Source organism: Stenella coeruleoalba (assembly GCF_951394435.1).
Source record: "Stenella coeruleoalba genome assembly, chromosome: 9".
NCBI classification, from domain to species: Eukaryota; Metazoa; Chordata; class Mammalia; order Artiodactyla; family Delphinidae; genus Stenella; species Stenella coeruleoalba.
In genome coordinates this window covers 59,975,978-60,001,253 of record NC_137155.1, presented here as the reverse complement: position 1 = coordinate 60,001,253, position 25,276 = coordinate 59,975,978, and the positions used below count along the sequence as shown (strand labels likewise).

Here is a 25,276-nt window from a genome sequence, read left to right as displayed (position 1 = left end):
CCACTGCCTGGAGAATAAAACCCAAACTTGTTGCCGTGATACTGTCTACTACGTAGTCTCAACCTCACCTTGTACCCTTAAGGACATCAGTTTCTCAAGGCCCAGCTCTGGCCCCCTCCTGCAGGAGGACCTGCGCACACTCGCCCTCTGATCCCCCAGTCTGCATTGGTCTCTGACTGCCCTGACTGGGCGTGCTAAGGCCGGCGTCCCCGACTGGTCTGAAGGCTCCCCGGGGACGGACAGGGCAGGCGGGGAGGCGGCGCACCGATGGTCAGCCGGATCTGCTCCTGCTGGGTGGCCAGGCCGTCGTAGTAGTACAGGTCAAAGAGCCTCTCGGCCCTCCAATCTTGCAGCAGCTCCAGCTGCAGGCTGAAGAGGACGCTGAAGTGGCTCTCACTGCACACCACCCAGATGGGGAACCTCGGGGTCTTCAGGAAGCAGCCGACCTGGACGAGGGAGAGAGAGCAGACAGAGGTACCTAATACCATGCGCCATCCCCAGGGAAGCGGGCCAGAGCATCTTCTGTCCAACCCCAGGCCCGGGCTGACCTCAGCGAGGCCCCGTTGGGGATCCCAGACCCTGTGTGAGGCTGGGGCCCCGTCTGCGGCTCACTGACACAGAGCTGTCCCTGCCTGCTCAGCCCACTGCTCGCAGGGCCTTTGCCCCACAGTCACATGGAGATACCCTGGCCTGAAAGCCGGGCGTCGCCCCCCCCCTTCATCTCCCACATCCAGCTGGTATGTGGTGCTTGCCCACCCTGTTCTCCAGGCCCAGCCTCTCCTCCCCAAGCAATGACCTCCTAGCCGGCTCTTCCATACCCTCCCCTCCCCAGCCACAGCCACACAGAACCTCTCACCGGTCCTCAAACTACTCCAGCACGGCAAGCCTCATGCCTGTGCGTTCACTGTTCCCCCGTACACCTCTCCTCTCCTAGGGGTCCTGCATCGCCCAGATTACCCAATCAGAGAGCACGCATCATGTCCCGCTTCTAGTCCTAGGTACCAGGTGCTAGGTACCCACCCTCTTCTGCCGCAGTGCATCACTCTGCCTCACCATAAGCACATACGCCTGCCTCTGGCACGGACTACACCCTCAGAGCAGAGCAGGGGGTGTAAGTCAACATAAGCAAGTGTTTGACGACTGAAGGCCCTCGCGAATGAAGCGGAACTGGAGCTAGGACTTCAGCTTGAAGACAGGAGGGGCTGGAGCCACAGGGGGAAGGGAGGGAGGGCCTCTGGGTGAGCAGTCTGTGGGTGATGCCAGAACAAATGTCCAGAGACACTCAGGAAAAGCGCAGGGCATCAGGAGAGAGCACGGGAAGGGGAGGACGAAGAGCTGGAACTTCCTTCTGAGGAGGGAGTCCTTTGGAAAGTTCCCAGCAGAGGACTTGCATGGTAGAGGGGTGCTGGGAGAAGGCAGATGCATGGAATCAGCATCAGGGCCTTCCTGTGGTCCTGCCTGCAGAGGAGAGAGGCGTGGCGGGGCCCTCCGAAGGCCTGCTCAGACGCCTGGCTGGTCTGCCCCTCAGTGGCCAGACCTCGACGCGCTCTCTCGCTGTCACCTGTGACTCCCCACCCCGGGCCCTAGTTTATTCATTTCTGTACGTGCAGTGGGCCAGGCTGATTCGGCCTAATCCCCACCAGCCCCAAGGAGATGTTTGCATGCTCAGGTATTTACAGCCACAGCCTGTGGATTAAGGAAAGAATGGGAATTATTTTTCCAGTGGGGAGATGGGCATACTTTCTCCGGGGCCCGTCACAGACGAGTGGCCGGCCAGTCTTCCTCGGGCCTCTCAGAGCCCACCTGGAGCTGGGGTGTCCCGGACAAAGGGGCTGTGCTCCGGGGAAATGCTTGCTCGTGAACCTCCTACAGAGGGTAGCAGGGTGAACTTCACGAAGTGTTCACTGTCTCATTGTCCAAGTCCCCCACCCGCCCCCTCCACCTGGCCCCTTGGGCCCTCACCCCAGCTCCCTGTGAACATTAAAGTGCGACTCGCTCCTTGGTGGAAACGGGGGGGGCGGGGAGGTGGAATTAGTTGTCTTAAACGATGTGGCTGGACGTGCCTAAACCCCACTACAAACTTGGCCTCCATTCCAGGTTAAAATTCCAGGCTTTTCTGGTGAGGGCATCACCTCGAACAGGGAGCCCTGAAGACTGGGAAGCCAGTGCCCATTCACTGCAGGAAAAAAGAGCCATGCAGCCCACCAGGAACAGGCGTCTGCAGAAACAGCCACCCTGAATTTTCCAGCAGAGGGACAAAAGGGCAGCTTGCCATTTAAGCAACAGTCAAAAGATTAAGGGCAAAAAAAGCTGCCCGGGGAGTTTATAAATGAGTTTTCTCATTCAGGAGCCCCTCCCCATTGGGTGGCATTTTCCAAAGATGAAATTCACTTCCTTTGGACTCTGGGGTAGCTGACCGAAGGCCCGGGGTGAGGAAGGAGGGTGGGTGGGCACACTTCCTCCAGCACAGCCTCTCTCCTGGTGGGTGAACGTGCAGCACAATCAGGGATTAAGGTGACCCTTGAACAACGTGGGTTTGAACCGTGTGGGTTCACTTATACACGGATGGTTTTCAACAGTAACGACTACAGTACTACGCGGTCCATGGCTGGTTGAATCATCGGATGCAGAAGAACGGCGGATACGGAGGACTGACTGTGAATTATACACAGATTAACGCCCGTGCTGCTCAAGGGTCAGCTCGTACTTTTACGTCTTTTGCGGGAGTGAGGTGTGTGAATGCGCCCAACCCAACCACGGACTGCCAGCTCCGAAGCCCTAATTTAAAAGGACCGACATTTGACGGCTGGCAGAGCGGCCGTCTGTCATCTCCAAGGATGACATCCATTCAACATGAGTTATACTTTGGTCCCAGGGACCGTGTGAGACGATGGGTCGGTGGTGAAGTACCCTGGAACAGCCTGTCCTCATGGGGTTAGCCGCTGAATGAGGAGGAGATAGTAAACAGAGAATCACACAGACACATTTGCACCACATTGCACTGAATCTAAGATGCCATCAGAGCCACTGTTCTTTTTTGTATCACTAAGAAAGGACGCAGGCTGGCAATTAAGGCCCGACACATCATCGACTGCGTGAAAAACTCAGAAATGTTCAAATGCGGGGCACGTTTGCATCTCAAAAGCAATGAAATGGGATGCGTAAAACCGGGAGGAGGCCTGTGAAGGAAAGAACTAACATTCTATGATGGAGGATGACAAGGTGGGCAGGGGACCACGAGAGCAGACCTCTATTGAGATAGAGTGATGAGGTCAGGAAAGCCTTCCCTGACAAAGTGACAGTGAAGTCAAAACGTGAAGGGAGGGAAAAGCAGGGACAGGATGCAGGGCCTTAAAGGTCATGGGAAGGTCTGGATTGTAGTCTCTGTATTAGTTTGCTAGAGCTGAGTAACAAAGTTCCACAGATCGGGCAGCTCAAATGACAGAAATTTATTTCCTCACAGTTCTGGAGGCTGGACGTCCCAGATCAAGATGTCGGCAGGGTTGGTTCCTTCTGAGGCCCCTCTCCTTGGCTTGTAGACGTGGTCTTCCCTCTGGGTGTGCCTGTGTCCTAACCTCTTCTTCTAAGGATACCAGTCCGCTGGATTTGGGCCCAACCATATGACCTTCTTTTACCTTAATTACCTCTTGAATGGCCTTATCTCCAAATACAGTCACACTCCAAGGTACTGGGGGCTAGGACTTTGGTAAATGAATGTTGGGTCGGGGGAGTGGGGGGAAACGGCACAATTCAGCCCATAACAATCTCAGAGGACTGGGAATGCACAGAAGGTTGTTAAGCAAAGGAACGATGTGACTGCTCTACTCTTTTAAAGATCACACTGGCTTCAGTGAAGGAACAGGATTGGAAGGAGGTGGGGACAGGAGCCAGAGGCCAGCTGGGCCATCACAAGTGTCCCGAACAGCGATGCTGGTGGCTCGGATAAGGGTGAAAGTGGACAGACTTGAGAAACAGCTTCGGGAAGGAGCCCCACGACCTCTTGATGGATTGAATGCGCTCCTGGTTTGAGCAACTGGGTAGATGCTGCTGTTTGCAGAGCTGGACAAATGGGAGGAGGAGGGTGGTGCTTACAGAGCTCTCCCTGCCAAGCTCAGCCTTTGCCCAGGTCCCTTCCTGAAGGCAGCAATGAATGGGGAAGCCCTGGAGTTAAACTCCCTGCGCCTTGCTGTCCTCCCCTGGCCTCTCCGTCCCCCATCACCACTGCCACCACGAGCCAGGAGGGGCTGGTCTCCCCACTGCAGCCTGCAGTGCAGCCCATCCTCACTTTACGCTCTGGGGTGGAGGGAGTGAGGGGGAAGTCAGATGGGCAAGGCGAGGCTAAGCCAGTGGGTCACCGATGGCAGACTGGGTCCCGTAGGACACAGCAATGCTGGGGCGGGGGCTGCTTACTTACGGCAGGGGTGCATTTCTTGGCCCAGAGTTGCCTCTGCTTCCCCCGGGGCACAGCCGGAATGTGGGTCACCTGACAAGCTGGCTGATAGGCAGGACCTATCACCCTCCCACACACATACTCCTGAGGGCCCCAGAACCCTGGCTCCCAGCCAGAGGCCGCACTGAGAAGCCTGGAGATGGGCTGTGAGTGAAGGCGGGCCTGGTTCTGCCGTCTACATGAAAGAAAGGCTGCAGCCTTATCAGAACAGCCCCGCGGTGGATGCCATGCCCAGGCGGCCCCAAAGACCAGATCTTCCCCAGTGACCACGTCTGTACTGCCAGGTGGAAAACCAGGCCAGGCTGAGAGGGGGCCCCGGCTCTGGGTCCAGGTCTGGGCCTGGAGGCTAAACCTCCTTGGATTCCCTCTCTGTCTGACGTGGCTAATCACGAAAGCCCCAAGCAACTCAGTGACCAAAGGGATAGCAGGTGGAGTTAACGGGAAAGGAAAGTGCTTTGTCTAACTGCCCAGCCTCTGCCTTCTCCTTCAGAGGCCCAGCCTTCAGTGAGCTCTGGAGAGTAGGAGAGGAGGCCCTGGGGTCCTTCTTTAGCGAGGTTGCAGTCCCAAGGCAGAGGAGCAAACCATCCCTCGCTGCAGGGAGATACAACACCCAGTCTTCGACAAAGCAAACAATAGCAGAGCGGGGGCGGGGGGGGGGTCTATGTGGATTCAAGGATCATTGTAGGACCTGAATTTGTGCAATCTGCATTTTGTTCCAAGGACAGGATGACGCCCAACTGCTGTTCCCGTCAATTACCCTCAACAGACCGAAGGAAAATAGTTGACATTTTGACCAATGCCCTCCACACGAGAGTGAAACCAGGGCTCATGGTAAACCTGGGGATTCCGCGAGCCCGGGCAAGGTCACCTCTCAGCCCGTGGAATTTCGGGCTGAAGGCCTTCACAGCCCACCCAGGATCTGATGCTCAGGGTTCCTGGTGCTCCTCACGGGCCACGTGGCTACACTCCTGGGCTCCCTCCTGACACCAGCACATCTGGGAAGGAGTCACTGTCACTCTTTTCTCCCCAAGTCTTTGGAACCCACAAGGCTGCTTCCTGTCCGTGGGGGTGGGGTGTCACCCAGAGGCGGAATCTGGGCACGGGGCCACCTGAACAACGGCGGTCAATGGGACAGCCCACCCGAACATGTGATCACGCAGGAAGGGCATGATGAAACTGAACCGCCCTGCATATCCATCCACCTAGCATACTCTGAGTATCCCTTTGGGTCAGTCTCTGCATCCCTGGCTCTGGGGATGTAAGATGAATGGGGCCTCATCCTGACCCTCCAAGAATCTTTGCTGGGCGGGTCACCAGAGAAGAACCTCCTGCTACCCCTCAGGTCATGTAATCGACCACAGAACAATGTCTTCCCTGGAGACATGAAAACCGAGGCTCAGAGAAGGTTCAGCAGCAGGTTGGGACAAGGACACAGGGCCCGGTGGTCCCCTGCTCATGTTGCCCAGAGATACTGTCACCCTACCCCGTGCCCAGCTTCAGCTGGGGGTCCGGCCCTCTCTAAGACCCTGGCTGCAGTGAGAGAAAACGTAGAGGGACCGATACACTTGCAAACAGACTGAGTAAGGCCTATTATGGGTTGAATTGTGTCCCCCCAAAAGCTCTGTTGAAGTTCTAGCCCCCAGTACCTCAGAATGTGGTCTTATTTGGAAATAGCGTTGTTGCAGATGTAATTAGTTAAGGCGAGGTTAGCGGGGTAGGGTGGGTCCGCAATCCACGTGACTGAGGTCCTTATGAGAAAAGGAGACACAGAGGGAGAAGGTGGCCAAGTGACACCAGAGGCAGAGACTGGAGTCATGCAGCCACAAGCCAAGGCTCACCAAGGATTGCTGGGAAACGTCAAAGGCTACAAGGGACAGGGAAGGCTTATTCTCCCTGCGGGTTTCAGGAGGAGTGCTGCCCTGCCGACACCTTGATTTTGGACTTCTGTTAGGAGACCTTCTGCTCCAGAACTATGAAACGACACGTTTCTGTGGGTTGAAGCCACCCAGTTTGTGGTGCTTCGTTGAGACAGCCCTGGGAAACTAACACGAGGCCCAAGACCTCAGGCCCTTGTCCCTGGAGAAGACCCCCTGGCCAACACACACAAACAGGCGCACACACACACACACACCCCCCACACACACACACACGACAACTGCGGCCACGCTAATGCACGAGCACACTGTAAAGTCCCTTTCGTGGCATCACAGCTGGCTCTGGGAGTGAACTTCATGCCTGTGCTGGATGGCGGTGAAGCTGTGTGTGTGTGTGTAGTTTTCCCATACGCTCTGTGACTGAGACTGGACCCAGCTCCGGGAACTGGAGCCAACTCTCCTTCTCCTCCCTCCCTCCTGTTGGTCCCAGGGAGCCAGGCTCTTGGGTCTCTGGAGGCCCGAGGGCTCGGTACCTGGCACACGCTGTAGTGTTCAAAGAGGGACAGGAAGCCGATGTCGCTGCGCGCGGCGATGCCTTTGAGGAGCGTGATGTTCCCGTTCCCGGAATCGAGCTCAACCACGTCGTTGAAAACATTGGACACGGCTTTCCCGGTCAGGAGCAGATTGACAAGTTCCTGTTGATGAGAGAAAGGGGAAAGGCTTGTCAAGGGGAGATGGGGAACAAGAGAAAAAGGGCAGAAAAGGAAGGAAGAAAGCAGGGAGGGCGAGAGACTGAAATCAGAGGGGCTGTGGCTTCAGTGTTCCCACAGCCCTCAGGGAAGCTGCCAACTCTGCTCATCAGCGTGACTCTGGGAACTCATCAGTCCTTATCCCACAAGCATTCACTGGGCACTGACTGTGCCCAGGACCCTGTGTGTGCGTCGGCTGGGGGTGGGGTGCGGGTCCCGCTGGAAGGAAAGAGTGGCTCCTCACCTCGGGCGTCCGGGTCTAGAGGGGGGACGGGTGCGGGCCTGCACGCCTGAAGCACAGCGTAGGATGTGACTGCGGCTGTAACAATGAGTGCACAGAGCGCGCGTGGCCCACACAGACACAGGACCCCGTGACAGTCGGAGCCGCTTCGTGGAGAAGCGGCATTTGGGTGGGTCTTGAAGTCTTGGATACTTTTTTAATAAGCTTTTTGATTCTGAAATAACTTTAGAGACATAAGAAGTTGCAAAAATAGTACAGAGAGTTCCTGTGCACCCTTCACTCAGCTTCCCCCAACGGTAACATCTTACATAACCAGAGCGCATCATCACCACCAGGAAGCTGACAATGGGGTGACACCAGTAACTCAGCTCCAGGCCGTATTGGGATTCCACCAGTGAGGGCGGGGTCTCCAAGGCGGGGGAAGGAAAGGAGAGGACAGCAGGGGCAGGGAGGAGAAGGCAGGCGGGCCCCAGCCTGGGTTCCCGCTCTGTCTCTGCCTCTGTTGGCTGCACGCCTCACGCCTCGCACCCGACAGGCCAGCAAGCCTGCCGACCCCAGAACCAGGAGACGGTGACTTGTGGGGCTCTGACTCTCTGGCCATCTCCTTTAGCCAGTGCCTCCGGCACTGGGTTGGCTGCAAGGGCCCTTCCTCAAGCAGAGCGTCCAGGGCTCCAACCTCCCGTCAGGAATGCGGAAACAGGCTCGCAGCTGGGACGGGATTTGCCCAGGCCTCACAGCTGTTTAGTGACAGCGCCGCACTCCCACCCTCACTTTCCGGCTCCCTTTCTGGTGTCCCTTCCCTCTCCCCTCACTTGTTACCCTCAGGGTACCACCTGGCCAGCCAAAGATTCAAAACGGAGGGCAACCGCTAAGCACGCGCTGCCCTGCTACGGAAGGATACACGGGAGCCCAGCCTTAGCGCTGGGGCAGGAGCTTCTAACTCCTTCTGCCAGGGCTGGCGCGTGCATGAGGCCAGCCCGCAGGAATCTCCTCCATGGTACGTGGGAATGGCCATAACAGCCCTTGCCCACCATAAACTCTGGAGGGCAGAGTTCACAGAAGTGTTTTCCCCGGAACTGTGAGAGTGATGCGCAGGTTAATAAACCCCTCCGTCAACCCCAGGATCCCTGCCCCAGAGGCAGTAAAAGAGGCCCCTCTGATGGCCGCAGAGGGGCCCTCATTGGAGGGAGATACCGAGGGGGCCTCATTGTGTTCTTGCAGAGGAAGCGAGAAAGAATTTGGAGGAAATGTCTGCTCTGAGATACTGCACCTCAGGGCCAGCGGCCGCCTAAGAAAGGCATGGCCTTCTTCAGACACATTCAAGGGCTCCCAGCGGGTTTTCAAGGGGGAGAAAAGGTCCTGCTGCCCATCTGGGGTGTGTCTCAAAACCTTCCTCAGAGCAGGAAGCCTCCTCAAAATTGGGGGAGAAATAGTGACAGGACGCTCCCTGCCCCTAGACTCAAAATCACACAGTGGCAAAGCTTAGCGGTCATCTGGTTCCTCACTACTCAAAGTGTAGTCCATGGACCAGCCGCATCACCCTTCCTGGAAGCCCGTTAGAAATCCAAAACCTCAGGCCCTAGCCCGGGCCCACGGAACCTCAGCCTGCTCTTCAGCAAGACTCTGCGGGACTCGCGTGCACAATCAAAGTTTAAGAAGCACCGATCTAGTCCAAATGCTTCATTCTACACATGAGGAGACCGAGGTTCGGGGAGGGGAAGAAAGTCGCTCCAGCTCATGCCGCAAGTGGAACTGCCAACACAGCTCAGAATCCAGCCCCAGACTGTGTTCTGCACTCTGTACGCTGCTTAACTGCCCACCCCTGGGTCACAGTGCTCTCCGACAGCGCGTCAGGAAGCTCCCACGGGGAGCGCAGGCACCCAGAGCAGGAGCTGGACCACCACTGGCCGTCGCTCAGCCTGAAACCTTTCTCTGGGGGGTAAGCAGCAGGCAACCTCACATCTCCTTGGGTGCCTTGAACAAACCACAGGCCCCAAGCGGGCCCTTGCACGGTGCCCAGGTATGTTTTCAGGACTGGCACAAGTGAGCCAGGACCCCTAGGACAACTGGGTCCTCAGCTGGGCCCAGCAACCAGAGAAGCTCCGCTCAGCCTGTCTGTGCTACACACGACGCCCCCAGATGCACTGAGGGTCAGATTTAACTGTGGCCCGCTGGCCGCTCAGGAGGCCTTGCCATGCAGAGAGGGGCTCAGACCGTAGTCATGTGTAGCATCTGGCTCCAGTCCCGACACTCGCTGATAGGATCTGAAACAGATCCCTTTCCTTGTGCCACCGGGTGACTGGGAGGATCGATGACAAGCAGTTGTGCTAAGGGACCCCCTGCCCTCCACGAAGCCACTTGAGGGCCCCTTTGTGAAGATGCAGAGGGGTGGGTGGTCATAAAGACCACGTGCTGTACAATCGTAGGGCGCCATGGCCGTCGTCCCCGCAGCTGGGCCTGGGGCTCCCAGCCTATGCCGGGGCTCCGGGCTGGGCAGCACCTGGCTCTGCCTCTCTTGAACCTCCTGCAGCTCCGGGCACACAGATCGGGTACAGCAAACTCCAGAAACAGAAGTTAACCTGAGTTCCCTCTCTAGGTCTCCGTGAGGAAGAAGCCCAGCAGAGGCGGAACACGAAAGCTGCTTGGGGAGTGCTGGCAGGGGCAAAGACAGAAGGCAAGAGGAAGGGAAAGAAGCGCCTGACCACCCCACGCCCCACTGCGGCCCTGACCTGCGTGCAGTATCCGTGTGCTCCAATCAGGTGGCTGGTGGGGACGTCGAAGTCCTGGCGGACACTGGAGAGCAAGAAAAAAGGGCTGTTAGCACACCTCTGCCTGATTCAGGATCCGGGCAAACCTCGAGGGTGGCCAGGGCCTCCCCTCGGGTTCCAGGCGGAGGCCCCAAATCCCGGATTTGGCGGGAACCTGAGCCTCTGTGCTCTGTGCCCTCCCTGGGGCTGGAGTCCGGAGCTCACTCTGCTCTGGGCAGTGGCCTCCACTCTGGCCTGCAGAGGGCCATGGCAGACCCTCGGCAGACACCAGAGGTTCGTGATGGAAGCATGCCACAGCAGAAAGGGCGCTGGGTTTGGAATCCACGTCCTGCATTCACACTCCTACTGTCGCTTACTAAGAGTGGGGACTGGGCCATCCCCTGCCACCTCCAGTCCTCGGTCTGCAAGTCGGTTAAATGGGAGGAACGGCCTCTAACGCCTCCTGGAGTCCTGAAACAACAGCTGCCGCCACCTGGGCACAGACCCTGTACCAGGCCGAGTACAACTATTATTCCCTAAACACTGAGAGAAAAACCAAGGCTCCGAGAAGAACTGACGTGCCCAGGGCATTCAGCTCGTGGGCGATGGAGCTGGCAGGGGATCTAGCTGCCAGTCTCCGAGGCCTGTGTTCCCCCCGACCCTAGATCACCTCTGTGGCTCCACCTTCAGAATGGGGTCCCCCTAAGGGCACAAGGTGAAAAGCCCCTTTGCCAAAAGAAACCCCACCAAACTGAAAGAAAGAGATTTCTAGGGCTGTATGCTACTGGGGGGCAGAACGGTGCAGTGTCAGGTCAGCAATGGCCCCGTCACATGTGAGGCCAGCACCAGGAGGCAAGCCCCCTGCCCCCAAATCTCAAAACCATCCTACCGTCTAGAAAGCCCACCATTAGGACATTATTGTTCCTTTTACCCCAAAGGAAATCCCTCGGGAGACCAAGCATTATTGTTGAACAGAGCCGTGGGACAGACGGGTAATAGGAAAGGAGCTCCCACCGCACTCAGAGGACAGCATTTCAAGGCTCCAGCCACCCAGTGAAGCAGGAATTACTTTATTTTACAGACATGGAAAGAAGCTCTGAGAGGTAACGCCAGGGGGGTGATGTGAGGCCAGGGAGCTGGCTCACCCCACTGCTGCCCACCCAGCACGGGCTACATCTGCACCCCAAAGAGAGCACCCAGGGGTGGCCCAGAGGTAGGAAGAGGCAAGCAATCACGACGTTTGTTTTTCCTTTTAGTGGAAGAGAAGAAAAACCTGGTCTCACTTTTATGCTTTCAATCTCAATCTGCCATAAGTCCACAAACCTAAAACATGCACTCTGGTCCCAAACGAGCTTAAAACTCAAGCTCCACGACTCCACGGCAGAAACGCTCTCTTGTGGATTTTACTAACTGTGGCCGAACAGGGACGGTTCGTGGTCCACACGAGAAGACGGGCTGGGTTGACAGTGCAGGGCCCAGCCGAGACCCACGGAGGCTGGGGGTCCTCAGGAAGGGCCTTGGAGGCTGGCCTGCCAGAAACGACCCAGCGGGCCTGGGAAGGGGCCAGCTGGGGGGACGGGGGACAAATGGGCGAGGCCGGCGTGTGGCTGGCACTGGCTTGGGCAGAAGAATTGATGGAAACGCTCCCTGCGGCATAATATACAGGCATCTTCTGAAGGGAAGAAAATAGCCTCCGAGGGGCCCTGGGTGGACTGATAAGGATCGCTGGCCCCAAGCCACCCCGAGGCTTTCAGAAGCAGTCTGATCTTCTCACAGCCTCGTGTTCACCCAGCGGGTTTGAGCGCCTGCGTCAGCTGAGAGCAGAGGGACGGGCAGAAAGGACAATAGGAGGAAATGGTAATTGCATCCTTAGGTGCAAACACGATGGGAAATTCAGAAGTAGGCTCAGATCTTAAAAAGGAGGAACATCTGTATTTCATACTAGGGCATTTGGGAGACGCCAAGGAGCGGCTTATGGCTTAAGAGATTTACAACTTTGGCAAATCTAGATGCCCAGACCTCGATCTAGGGGAAATCCCTGGAGAGCTGAGTGTGAGGAATCCTAGAGCAAAGAAACAGCGGCTTCTGCTCTGCCCCAGAGAGGAGGCGATTCACACGGTGGGGCCATCACCAGACCAGAGTTCTAGTCCTGTCTTGCCGTGTGGCCACAGACCTCTCCTCGCTGGGGCTCAGTCTCCCCTTCTGCAACGTGAGGGACTTGCACAAGGGCAGGCAGTGTCCCGGGAGCAGGGGCTGAATCCACGGAGGGGCTGCCTGAGCTCTGAGGTTCCTACTTTCTGGGCTTCTGAGCTACAAGCTGTGATGGGCCCTCCCCTGGGACTGACCATTCCAGTCTAAAGAGCAGCTTATTCCTTCCACAGTCCTCCTGGGAGCTGGACAACACTGGGCCCCGGAAGAGGTCTGCATAGCCCGAGGACCCAGGCACCAGGCTGGGTGAGGGGGAGCCAGGGCCTGATGAAGTCTGTCCCCTGAGACTGGCCCGCACTGGGGAACACTTGAGGGAACGGGACCTTGCCTGGATTTCAGATTGCGGGAGGCACAGAGTGTGGGGAGCCTGAGTGGACTTGCCCAGGGCGTGGAAACTTACGAGGAGGGGCTTGGCCCTGGCGGCCCTGCCGCCAGCCTCCTCAGCATTCTGGAAGCCAAGGGCCAGAACCTGGACCAATGGTCTCGGGTGACGGCCTGACCCTGACCCTGGGCGTGTCCAGTCCACCCACTGACAGAGGAAGGGGCTCTGCCCAGGATGCCAGCAAGGACGGCTTCTCCCAGCTCTGCCCGCGTCGGGAGGTCCCAGAGACACTGCGCTGCACCAAGAAACGGAACAAAGAGGACGTCAGGGCTGGCAGAGCCTCCGGGGCCCAGCATTTTGCAGACGGGAGAATGGATGGCCAGAGAAAGGACACAGCTGGCCCAGGGCTAGTGACAGGTGCCAGCCCACATTCAGGCTGAAGCCGGTCCTAGAACTCCACTGCCTCTGTCCCGCCTGCCCTCTGGCACAGGGCTCAGAGGGGCAGAGGTTCTGCCCCTGAGCGGCTCACAGCGCCCGAGCCTCGATTCTGCAGAGTCTGCGGCCTCGACGCTTTCAGCGACACTGTCCTCCCTAAAGTCTTGTGCGGTCAGCGGGCAAGAGCGGCCATCTCTGTTCTACTGATGGGGAAACTGAGGCCCATAAAGGAGAAGGGACTTGTGGTCACACAGAGTCAGGGACTGTGTCCCTGGCACCAACATCACACTGTCTGGGGTGGCCTGAAACACGTGATAGCCAACCTGGCCGGCCAGCTCTAGGCAGGTCCCTGAGCCCTGAAGCCCCAGTCCTGGTCCCCACCCTCCCCGGCTGGGACACAGCTTGTCCCTTCCCTCTGAAGCTTCCCCAACACACGACTGAACATATGAATCTGGGCATTTTGTGCAGAAGTTTCTGAATAAGAAGGAAAATATGTCCAAGTGGCCTACACATATGGCTCTGGTCTACAGCCAAAATTCACCTAAAATCAGTGTCCACAAGAGGAGGGGTCAATGGTCAGCTCAGTCCTGGACTTGGCCGAGTGACCTCGGGCAAGTCAACACCTCGCTCTCAGCCTGTGTCTTCATTTATAAAACCAGAGTCTCCGGGGACCTTCCAGGACGTGCACAAGTGTGCCTGGTCCACGACTCTGATATCTAAAACATCATGCCTAAACTAACTGGTAATTAACCGGGGAGGACCCAACCAGCCACCTCCCCTCCACCTGACCTCTAGGGCACCAGGCCCGGGGCACCACCACATTCCACTGGGTCAGCTCCTGCCTGTCCCTCCCAGGACACCCTCCCCCAGAGACTGCACCTTCCACTGCACTCCCTGCCACCTGCAGCAGCCTCCAGGAACAATCACCTATTGTTCGATGGGACTTCTACTGACTCTCGAGGACAATATCAACAGCGAAAGGACAGCTGTGGAACAACTAAGAGAACGTGGGCTCTGACGTCAGAGAGCCTGGGATTCAAATCCAGCTGCTGCCGCTTACCGGTTGCTCCCCTCTCTGAGCCTGTTTCCCCACCTGTAAAATGGGTATGAAGACGCCTCCTTCTATTACAGATTGCTGTGAGAACTGAATGAGATGAACTAGATAAAGCATTTGACATTTGGTAAATGTAACTTCCTTTTTCCTGCGATACCAGCAACAACAACAACAATAACAACAAAACAATGACTGAGAGGTCATGATTCCTGCAACCTCCACTATTCGTATCACGGCCAAAAACCCAGAATAAATGGAGTCTCCGCTCCCAGCGATTGAACTGTGGCCATGAATATCTGAAAAGGATTTGGATGTGGCCAGATATCGACTGTTTTCTCAGAAACGTCGACAGGGAACGGACAATGAGTCAGAATACCTGGGTGTCAGGCCCCCTCTGCCACCTGCGCTGTGTGACCTTTGGCAAATTTCTTTCTACCTCTGAGCCTTGGGTGTGTCATCCCCTGATAGAGGCAACAATAACCACCTCAAAGAGTCGTTGCAATAAGGGCTGAGGCCATAAAAAGGCCTTGCAAACTGCAGACAGCTCCACAGGTTAGAGGGCACGGGTATTATTTCCATTCTGCAGGCACGGGCCCTAAAGAGGAAGGGGACCCAGGAAGCAGGGCAAGGAGAGTGGATGGAGAGAGAGGGACCTGCCTGGAGGAAGGAAGAGGAAGCAGAGATGCCCAAGCCCTTCCCCCACTGCCTTCCACCTCACCTCCCCCAGTCCTCTTCCACGTGCCGGCACCTTCCTTCCAACCGCGCCTCGAGGAGCCCTTCCCTGCAAAAACCCCTCTGCTAGCCTTCGCCTGCTCTACGTTCTTGCTGCCTGCCGCAACCCTTCCCACATGACGCTCAGAGCCCTGTTGTCACCTCCTCCACAAAGGGACACCTCCCTTGCCCCAGAGAGATGTGCCCCATCTCCCTGCAGACATCCCCTTCCTAAGAGCGCCCATCCCCTGCTTTTCGGGTGCCAGCCTTGCCCCTCCAGGTAGCAAGGACTTGGAGGGCCTGGGTTATGTTGTGTCCGTCTGGCCCCATGGTGCCCAGAACTGGGCCCTAACCCTGCAGGTGCACAGCAAATGGGCCCTAAATGATGTGAGCCCGCCCAAACCCAGCCCTGCGGAACGGCTTCCGGAAGCTGGGTCCCAGGCCTTGTTTGGAGGCAGGCAGAAGCAAGATTCCCACCCAAACGGCTGAGGCTGGCCTGGAACAAAAGATTCTTTCAAAAGGTTAGTGGCTTGGGTGGGAGGGATGCGCGAGAGGGAGGAGATATGGGGATATATGTATACGTATAGCTGATTCACCTGTTATAGAGCAGAAACTAACACACCATTGTAAAGCAATTATACTCCAATAAAGATGTTAAAAAAAAAAAAAAAGGTTAACGGCCTCTCCCACCTCCTGAGGCCTGTCCTCTCTACCTGGGCACCTGAGCAAGCCCTTCGTGGAACAAGGAGGTACGTACAGCTCTGGGGTGAGTGGACAGGGGCACTAGATGCACCGAGCATCAGGAGACCCACCCGGCTCTGCCACTAACCCCGGCGTGGCCTGGGCTTGGTCGCCCTTCTCTGCATCCAGCCCTCCAGCTCTGTCTACGCGCAGACCCGCTGCCCTCAGCCACACCCCACTGGCACTCACGGGCCGTGACTTGCCACCTCCACAGCCTGGGACCAGACTATGCCGGCTGAAATGAGCTGGACAAGCATCAGTTTGGTCTGGGACTCCCTGGGGCCCTGTTTCCCATTCGCCCTCTAAGTGGGCAGACACAGCTGACCAGCGCCTGTCGTTCCTCCCCTAGCCCGGGACGGGAGATGCAGGCACAGGAGACTCGGCTGATGGTGTCAGCTGTGCGCCAACCTGCCCTTAATTCTCAGAACCTTGGTCCCCACGGCTGCAGAACGGGATGATGGTCCCGGGCCTATGGGCCTGTCCCTTGGGTTGCTGGCAGCCCCCAAAGCCTGGGGTGGGCTGTTCCAGGCCAGCCTCAGCTGCTCGGGCAGGACACTTGCTTCTGCCTGCCTTCAAACACAGCCTGGGACCCAGCTTCTGGAGGCCGTTCCACAGGCCTGGGTATGGGCAGGCTCACACCATTTGGGGCCCGTTTGCTGTGCACCTGCAGGGGCCCAGGGCCCCTCCCTCTCTCCTCCGCCTCCAGATGAGGCTGGGCCTCCAGCAACTGCCTTCCTCGGGTTGGCGGAGCCAGCTGGAGAGCTATAGGATGGAGCTCCGCTCACTGCACAGGAGCTGGGGGCCCCCAGAAAAGGAACCTGGGTGAGGAAGGAAGGTCAGTCGAAGGAAGTGGGGTCTGGGTGGAGCATCTGCTGCTTCCGATGACAAAGGTACCAGCAAGCCCTTTGGGTCTGCCTCCCACCCACCACCACGGCCTCCTCAGACACGTCTGCTGAAAGCGCTCACTAGCACGGCCTCCACCAGAATCCGAGTCCAGGTTACAGGCGACTTGGAGTTCATTGAGAAAGTTCCTCTCCTCCTGTCTTCCGGCTATAGTCCAAAGAGCCTGGCATGTCGGGAGGGAGGGCCACTTACCATCCTGCCCGGTCTCCCGCGTCCCACCTGGAAGACCCAGGGGAGAAAGGCCAGGCTCCATTCAGGGCTACAAAGCAGCTGTTGTCCGTATCGAGCCAGGGTACCCGGCCTGGGTAGTTCCGTGTGCACCTCCTATCCTGGGCTGGGAGAGTTTAGGGGGTGCGACAGGAGGGTGGAGGAGAACGCTGACAAGCGCTGACAAGTCTCCTGCCTTCTCCTGCCCCCAGCACAGCACAGCTAGGGCCACCAAAAGCCTGGGCTTCTCAACCTGAACAGCCCCCTGCTCGCACCCTTACGCTGCCATCCACCGGCCCGCCCGGCCTCCCTGAGGTGCGCTGGGAGCTTCGTCACTGCTTCTCTCCGCTCCTGAGAGTGGCCTGCAGGGCCTCCGTCAGGCCCAGATCTGACTCACCCCCGAGTTCAGGCCTGCTCTCGGCTCCCTGATACGTCTCATACCTCCAGTTCCTGACTACGCAGCCCGGCCCTTCCCCAGCCAGTGCGGTAGGTCCCTGGGGGTTTTGACCATCTTCTGGGGAAGCCCCTGAGTCTCACCTGCCCCACAATGGCTGCGGCCTGGGCCTGGCCACCATGAGGCAGCAGGAACAGCGGCAGCCCGAGAAAAGGGTCCCTGGAGCCCGCCGTGCGGGAGGCCCCCCGGAGAACACGACAGAGACAGAGGAAAGAAGAGAGAAGAGACAGAATGGGGGACACCAAGTCCCAAAGACTGCCTGCGTTCCCGGACCCAGCCACTCCCAAAGCCCCGGGCTTTTGATAGGAATCAATTAATTGCATTGTTTTCTGCTTACACCGGCTAAGAACTGTGCTTCCATCACTTGCCTTCGCCTGACCGACACTCACGGCTGGCTTTCAGTTCAAGGCTGTTTCACTGTGTTGTTGTTTTTCCCCTGCTGGAGAAGGTTACAAAGAACACAGAGCCACGTGGTGCGGAGGCTTCTCCAAGCCCCCAGTACCTGGCTCGTGCTGCTCGAAAATCACTTCGGCAAATGACAAAGTACCGCCTATTTTGGACTTTCAAGATTGCCCCTGGGCATCCAGAGTCGCCACTGTAATGAATGCCAAAGGTCTACTGAACGAAAAGGTTTTCTTCACGAGCTGTCTCCTCTCACCGCCCAGGCCTAAGTCACCCGGGGTGGCGGTGGGGGGCAGCGCCCGAGCCCTCCCCTGTGCCGAGGGGCTGGCCCACCCCTGCACTGCGCTGTGCAGGGCTGGCTCGGAGCTGGCCTTGACCCCAGATACTTGGGCATCCTTGGGGCTTGTGAGAATGCGCTGGGGAAAGTTCTGGGCCATGCGGTTTGGAAAGCAGGGGAACTAGGAGGACATGAAAGCCTGTATGAGATTTACCGTAAGCAATTCGAGATCTTAGGAAGGAAAATAGATGGCTTGCAACCAAGCAGAAAATAAGGAAACCTTCTCAAGCCTTTGCACCCAGCCTGGGGCGAGCAAAACTCGAAGGCCAGCTTCGCCACTGTTCTTTCAGCCTCTGAGGGTGAAGTGGCCAGGCTGCACCCTGCTGCATTTGTGTCTGCCCATGGCGCCCTCACCCTGGCTCCACCCAGGGCTGGGGGACAGCCCGTGGACAGGAGGCAAGGACTCTGTTGTGACAGCTGCCCCTGGGCCTCAGGCATGAGTCTCAGAGCCTTGCTAGGAGGGAGGGACGGCCATGCGCTCAGTCAGACTCACGCTCACGCACACACACAATCAAGTCACCCTTCGCACAGTCTCAGACACAACCACCAAAACCCACATCATCTCGCACCCAGCCCCTCAGACTCACCCATCTCCCGTCCACACACGCCTGCCACAAACGCACACATACTCACACCGTGTTCGGCTGCGTTTCCCAGCCCCTCCTCCCCCAGCTCCACTTCTCCTGGCCGGACAGCATATGATTTGAGAGACTTGCTCTCTTTTTTGGGCTACCAGGTCATGTGTTCAACTGCCCAAAGTAGCACAGGATCACCCTGAAATGGTATCAAAGGGTTCAGCAAAGCTAAAACTGGACCCCAGAGCAGGAAGGCCCTTGGGATCGCCTGGTCCTGTGGTTTTTAAGCTGTGTTTGCGGAACTGGGGCTTCCCCCTAAGAGCGGTCTCCTGGCACCAGGGAGGACCCATCACCCATTGCAGGACATCCCTGTGGCCATGTCTCCACCAGGAGGCACCAAGCCAAGACTGAGGGCAAGACAGGACAGCACGGGGCACAAGAGGCTCCTGAGAACAGCTGGGAGAGGGTGGGACCAGCAGCGGCCAGCATCCGAGGCCTGCCACCCGCCCAGAGCCCTGCCAAGCACACGACATGTATTTCTTCATTTAATCTTGTGAGGCAGGAATTATCATCCTCATTTTACAGAGTAAGAAACTCAAGCTCAAAGGAGTTTGGAGTCAGGCCTGAAACCAAGTCTGTTTTACTCCCAAGTTCAGGTCCTTAAACAGCAAGCCCAGAGAACCCCGTCTGGGACCAGGCTGCCTGGGTTGAGCTGTGTGACTTTGGGGCAAGTCACTCGCCTCTCAGAGCCTCGCTTCCTCACCTGAAAGACAGAGATGGTGATGGGGATCGCACTAGTGACCCCTAACGGGGTTGCCGCGGGGATGATATGCGTCTCGGGTAAAATGCTACAGCAAGGGCTCTGGCACACAGGAAGCTTACCAGATGCTGGTTGCTTTCCTTCTTGCTGCCGACGAGAATGTTCTCTATGCTGTCTTCTTAGAAGAAGGGAAAGGGAGGCCACAGGAGTAAGACAACTCCCACCAAAGCACTGCCGGGGCCAACGCTAAAGAAGGTCTCTGTGCAGGTCCTCCTGGGAGGCAGGGGCCAGGCTGCCCATAGCTGCCCTGGGAGGCTTCGGAACCACTGGCCTCCAGGACCCAGGGAAGGTCCTCGGGGGCCCTAAGCAGGAGAGACTGTCTTTATATACTCTCTCTGGGGACAAGGGGAAGGAGGGGACACCCACAGTGTTGTGTGTGTCTGTGTGTGTATCCATGTGTCTCTGTGTATATCTGTGTATGTCTGTTTCTGTGTCTATGTATGTCTCTTTGTGCCCGTGTCCGTCTGTGTGTATCTGTGTGTCTCTGTGTGCGTGTGTGTCTGTGACTGGTGGAGGGGGAGGGGCACGGCAGCACTGTGCTGTGCCCAGGCCCATGGGCACGAAGCTGTGCAGGTCCAGCGAGGTAGCCTCCCCGACACAGATGCCCCACAGGTGCCACGACCTAGGCAGGGACTGACCCCTGCGTGGCTTGGTTGGACAGGGCGGGGAGGCGGCAGAAACAGCCCCAGTGCTCCAGCTCTGGACAACGTGAAGCACAGCCTGGACGTGGGGCCCCGGAGGCCCCTCAGATGGGCAGGGCTGCCAGAGCAGCTCCCTAAGGAGTGTGCATGTGAACAGGGTGCCCGGCCCCCAGGCTGACGAGCCCCGTGGCACCTAGAGCAGAGACACTGAGCACAGAGACCTTGACCCTCAGAGCCAAGGAGCCCCCATACAGATGGGGAAACTGAGGCCAAGAGGACTGCAAAAGGGCCTGGCCCTCCTGAGAGCTCAGCTTCCCCTCAGGGAGCTCAAGGGGCTCACCCACACGCCCGTCAGCCCAGGGATTAGCAAACCCAGGCCTGGGGAGAAGGCAGGGCGGCTTACGGTCGCCGTGCACGTGAGCCCGGCCAGGAATGAATCATATCATTATGGCAGGATTAGAAGGAAAATGCCATTAGAAAGTGCACACACATGCAGTTAATAAGGTCAGGAGCAGCGAGCAGCAGGCAGGCTAGCAGCACGAGGCTGCAGAGCCCCTGCCCTCCTCCTCCCAGCCGCACCAGAGGCCACGGGGAACTCGGACAGGGCCCGCCCAGGACCGGGAGTGGGGGGCGAGCGTCTCCTTCGGCCGGGCCTCCCCAGCCTGGGCTCCCCATGGCTACTCTTTCTGCCTCCCCAGTTCCCAGGGCCCGCCTGCTCAGAGCTGTTCCCAAATCTTCCCCAACACCACGCACCCCTGCAAAGTGCAAATTCATTCCCCCAGGTCTCCATGCCCTCTGGGGTCCGCGCTCTGCTGGGAAGTGGATGGGGCAATCGATTGTACTTTACAAACCTGTTAATGTGCTGTTAATCTGCTACCCTCCCTAGTGACATAATGCCCAGGTGACAAGTACAGAAAAGAGGCCGAGAAAGCTCCTGGGGAATGAGGGTGATGGCGGAACTCCAGCTCTCGGGCAGCCGGGAGGCCGCGTTTGATAAGGATGCAGGATGCATGGAGTCCGAGCCGGGGACCCAGACTCCCTGCTCCGCCGGCCTCCAAAGCCCCGCGGCACACTCAGCCCCTCAGGGTTGGCCCCACACACGGCCCTCGAAGCCTTCGGGACTGCCTTGGCCTACAGCAAGTTCACGGGGCCCTCAGTCATCTCCCAGTTCTTATGTCCCCGCACACGTCTCGGGGGAGTCCACGTGTGTGCTCAAGTACGCGCCCATTGCAGTGCCGCTGGGACACCAGGGAGGCTGTAAGCTCTTTGGGGGGTCTTTTGGATCCAGATCCCATGCACTCCCCAGCACACGTGGGGAGACGGAGAAGAAGGTAGCACTGAACACACGTGTACAAAGAATGTAACTGTTCTCTCTCTCCTGTCCAGCCAGCTGCCCCTAGCCCACTGCTTCATTCATCCATGCTCACGACGCACCCACCGCGTGCCCAGCTCTGCCCTGGGCTCCGGGGAGGCAGCGGTGAACCACACAGACAAGCCCGGCTCCTGGAAATGAACGAGGAAGATACTCACAGCTCTGTGGACCTGGACAGGATGGCCGACAGGGTGAGCAGGACACATCCATAGGGGCCTGCTTCAAACTGGGAAGAGGAGAGAGGAATGAGAACCCAGCAAGTGTGTGCACCTCCCTCCTGTCACTTCCTTGGGGACCACGACCCAGGGAGCAGCCTGACCCCGAGCCAGCTGCTTCCAGCCAGGTCCCAGAGGTCGCCAGGCAGCCCCATGGCCGATCCCATGCAGGTCTCACTAACCAGACTCCCTAAGGGGTGAGGGGCACACCAGCCTGAGTGACAAAGGGGCAGATGCAGTGCCCGCCGAGGAACGCCCTACGACCTCCGAGCCCCAGAAGCTCACGGACAGCAGTGGCCTGGGGCAGCCTCCACTACCGCGCAAGCGTCTTCTTCTCATTACCACATTTAAAACTATCCCGGCCTGTGCTACAAATACTGTTATTACTGCCCTCTGCCATGTGAGGAAACTGGGGCTCAGAAATTGAGTGACTGGCCCAAGGTCACACAACTTGCAAGCAGCCCAATGGGTATCCAGGGGACTCCATCTGATTCCAAATCCCTAACTCCTCAGGGATCCTAAGAACTGCACTGGGCAGAGAGTAGCAGAGAGCAGGTTGGAGGAGAATCGGGTGGGGCGGTGCCAGTGAGGTGAGCATGGCAAGTGCAAGAGCAGATCCCATCATTTCAAATTTTTTTGTTCATTGTGGATTGTTTGAGATTAATTTTAATAGTTTTAAACTACTGCACTAAAATATTATTTATGCTGATTACTGAGGTTTGGGGGACCCCTTTGAATTTGGGGAGCGCCTCACTCGTCTTCCCATCTTCCCCTAGTCTTGATCCTGGTTTGGAGCCCAGAACCTGGGGGCCTGGCTGCCTGGGTTTACATCCCGGCTTTGCCACTCCTAGCTATGTGACCACGGGGACATTTCTTAACTTCTCTGTCCCATCTCCTCATCTGTAAAACAAAGACAATAAAAATAGGACCCATCCTCATGAGGTTGTTGTGAAGATTAAGTGAGATCATCCTTGTAAAGCACTTCAAACAGGGCCTGACACCTGTGTTAGCTGTTAGTATGATGCTGGGTCCTCACTGCCCACGTGTCCAGTGAGCCCAGCAGGCCACGGATTAATGGGATGGACTATGTCATTTCTGCTTCCTGAAGGAACACCGTCTCCCGACTGCAAATGAGTGTGAAGGCCTTACTCATCCCACTATGGGACAACAATTCCACTTTTGGAATTGGTAATGAAGATGCTGCCTGTTACAATAGTCAGCGTTCCTTATGGGGTGATCAGTTTCTTTTTGAATTTAAAACTAAAAAAGAAAGCTTACTTTCCTGGAACAATGAGAATCATATAACTTATCATACTGCCATTTTGCCTTGGCTGCCAGGAAGCTCAGAGCCAAATATGATGTTCAAACTACTCAAACTATTTTAGCTCAAACTTCTGATAAAATTATCTTTTCTTTTCCTCAAAATATAGACTTTATCAAGGGAAGACAAATACTGTATGTTATCTAAATCTAAAAAATAAAACAAATGAATTAATACAACAAAAGAGAAACAGACTCACAGATATAGAGAACAAATCAGTGGTTACCAGTGGGGAGAGGGAAAGGGGGAGGGGCAGGATAGGGGTAGGGATTAAGAGGCACAAACTATTATGTATAAAATAAATAAGCAACACGGACATATTATACAGCACAGGGAAATACAGTCATTATTTTATAATAGCTTTAAATGGAATATAATCTATAAAAATATTGAATCACTACGTTGTACATCTGCAACTAATATAATATTGTAAATGAACTATATATACTTCAATTTAAAATATAGATTTATATTTTCTAAGTATTATATATGTATATAGTCTTTATTTTCACCCAATAATTCAATTCGTCAGTCATTCAAGAAAAAACAATTACTGCCTGACCTTTTTGTGCCAAGAGGATGCTCCCTGCTAAAGCTATACCTGCGAACAAGGTGGACACGGATCTGCCCTCACGAGAAGTAACTCAGGAAAGAGAGAATAATAAGCAACTTGAAAAAAGTGGGGAAGGGGCTCTGCACCGATGGGAAAAACAAGGTTCCCTGGAAACACACAGGAAGGGCCTTCAATGCAGACTTAGGGCTTAGGGAAGGAGGGAGCGTCAAGGAAGGCTTTCCGGAGGAAGTGATGTCTAGACAGAAGCCCAAGGGACAAGGAGGAATCAGAAAAGGGAACGTTGTTCCAGGTGGGAGGAGAAGTACATGCAAAGGCCCAGAGGCAAGAGAGCAAAGGTTTACCATGGCTGGAGCACAGAAAAAACCCCGAGGACATCATTTTTTTTAATAATTACCTTTAAATCTTTTTTTGGAAGCAGAAATGGAATGGATGAATCAACAATAATCTTAAATCAATGTCACCTTAATTCTGTGATCTCAGGCCAGTCACTTCACTTCTGTTGTCCTCAGTTTCCCATTTGCAAAATGAGGATAACAAATACCTCCCTTGCATGTTTCCTTAGGTTACGCTGCACGTCCTATGAGGCCAGGTCAGTGGAAGTGCTCTGACAACTGCAAAGAGGAATGCTGATGTCCCTGCGCAGGGGGACAGAGGCCTGGGAGGACTCGGGCCACCAGTGCCCTTGTCACAGCTCTACTACAGTCTTGTCTGTTGCCTCAAGGAGTGACAAAGCTCTCTCAGTCGCAGTTTCCCCTTCTGAAATGCCTACCTACTTCTGCCCTGGACTTGCACACTGTCCTGGGGAGGCCACGGCGCTTCCTGGGTCTGTCTCCCCCACTGCCGTGCCTTCCTACTCGCGGGACTGCAATGAAGTAAGGAACGCAGGCTCCCGCTGTAAGCCAGGAGTCTGTGTAAACGTGGAGAACTATTATTATACGCAGGCCAGCATTTTCCACAGTCCTTGGGACACATCCAAGGGGACCTCATCCTGAGCCGTGGATATGCCCCTGCGTGTGGACAGGTTAGGTGAGACTGCGGAGGGCAGGGACATGATCCCCGCCTGCGGCCTCTGGCCCTTGCCGGATGGAACACGACTGAATGGCACCAATATCCCATTTTGTTTTTAAAACATTTATTATTATAAAATGATCTCCTCAAATTCCAGCTGCCAAGCCATGGAAGGCCACAGGGCGGAGGAGAGCCCAGGCAGGCAACCGGGCCAGAACCCACCAGCAGGGTCTGGAAAAATGTCTGGTACCGCTTGGGAAGAAGGGGTCGTTCCACCGAGCTGCTCTGGCCCAGGAGAGACCTGAGTCCACCAGGAACCCCAGTGGGAGGCAGGGGCGGGAGCATCCCCCAGTTCGCAGGGCGCGGCAGCCAGACATCTCACCAGGAGGGTGAGCGGTAATGAAAACACAGCAAGGAGGCTGTTTATTTTGGGCAGACGTGGTTCAGTGTTCATTTCCAGGCCTGGCACGAGGAAGCCCTCCTCGGCCCAGACCGTGAAAAACGAATTTGGTGAGGGTAGTGCTGAGGCAGCTCAACGGCTTCCAGCACAAACAGAATTTCAACTGCAGGGAGAAAACAACACCTTCCAGAGCGAGGGCCAAATGGTGACCGCTCATACCCAGGGATCAAGGCCAGGAGAGGGGGGGGAATTGCTCTGAGCCCAGAGGTGTGGCAGGAAGTAGGCGGCTCCCGCCCCTGGCAAGGGTCCCACTCTCAGAACCTCTTTCACACTCACTGTCTTGCTCGGGCTTCATCGAAACCCTGGGGGTACAGGCCAAGGGAGGAGGGAGACCCCATCTATAGACAAGGATGCAGATGATTTTGGTGCTGAAGGGCCACCCCAGGGCCTCAGGGGCAATGATGGGGCCTCAGATCCTGGGGTCACGTGAGCAATCACCCCAGGGCCCCTCCTTT

At 56.5% G+C, this 25,276-nt stretch overlaps 1 protein-coding gene across 2 annotated transcripts in view; it reads right to left on the bottom strand.

Annotated features, from left to right (window-relative positions):
• MINDY4 (MINDY lysine 48 deubiquitinase 4) overlaps positions 1 to 25,276 on the bottom strand; it is a 115,276-nt gene that overhangs the window by 14,121 nt on the left and 75,879 nt on the right. For both annotated transcript variants that reach the window (XR_013829643.1, XM_079931069.1), the window contains exons 13-16: positions 21,402 to 21,469; positions 10,044 to 10,107; positions 6,858 to 7,019; positions 266 to 446 (exon numbers count right to left, since the gene is read on the bottom strand). Coding sequence is in view for 1 of the 2 variants with exons in the window: in XM_079931069.1 (XP_079787195.1) it covers positions 266 to 446; positions 6,858 to 7,019; positions 10,044 to 10,107; positions 21,402 to 21,469 (475 nt within the window). In the remaining variant the exon portion in view is untranslated. The remainder of the gene's footprint in view (positions 1 to 265; positions 447 to 6,857; positions 7,020 to 10,043; positions 10,108 to 21,401; positions 21,470 to 25,276) is intronic.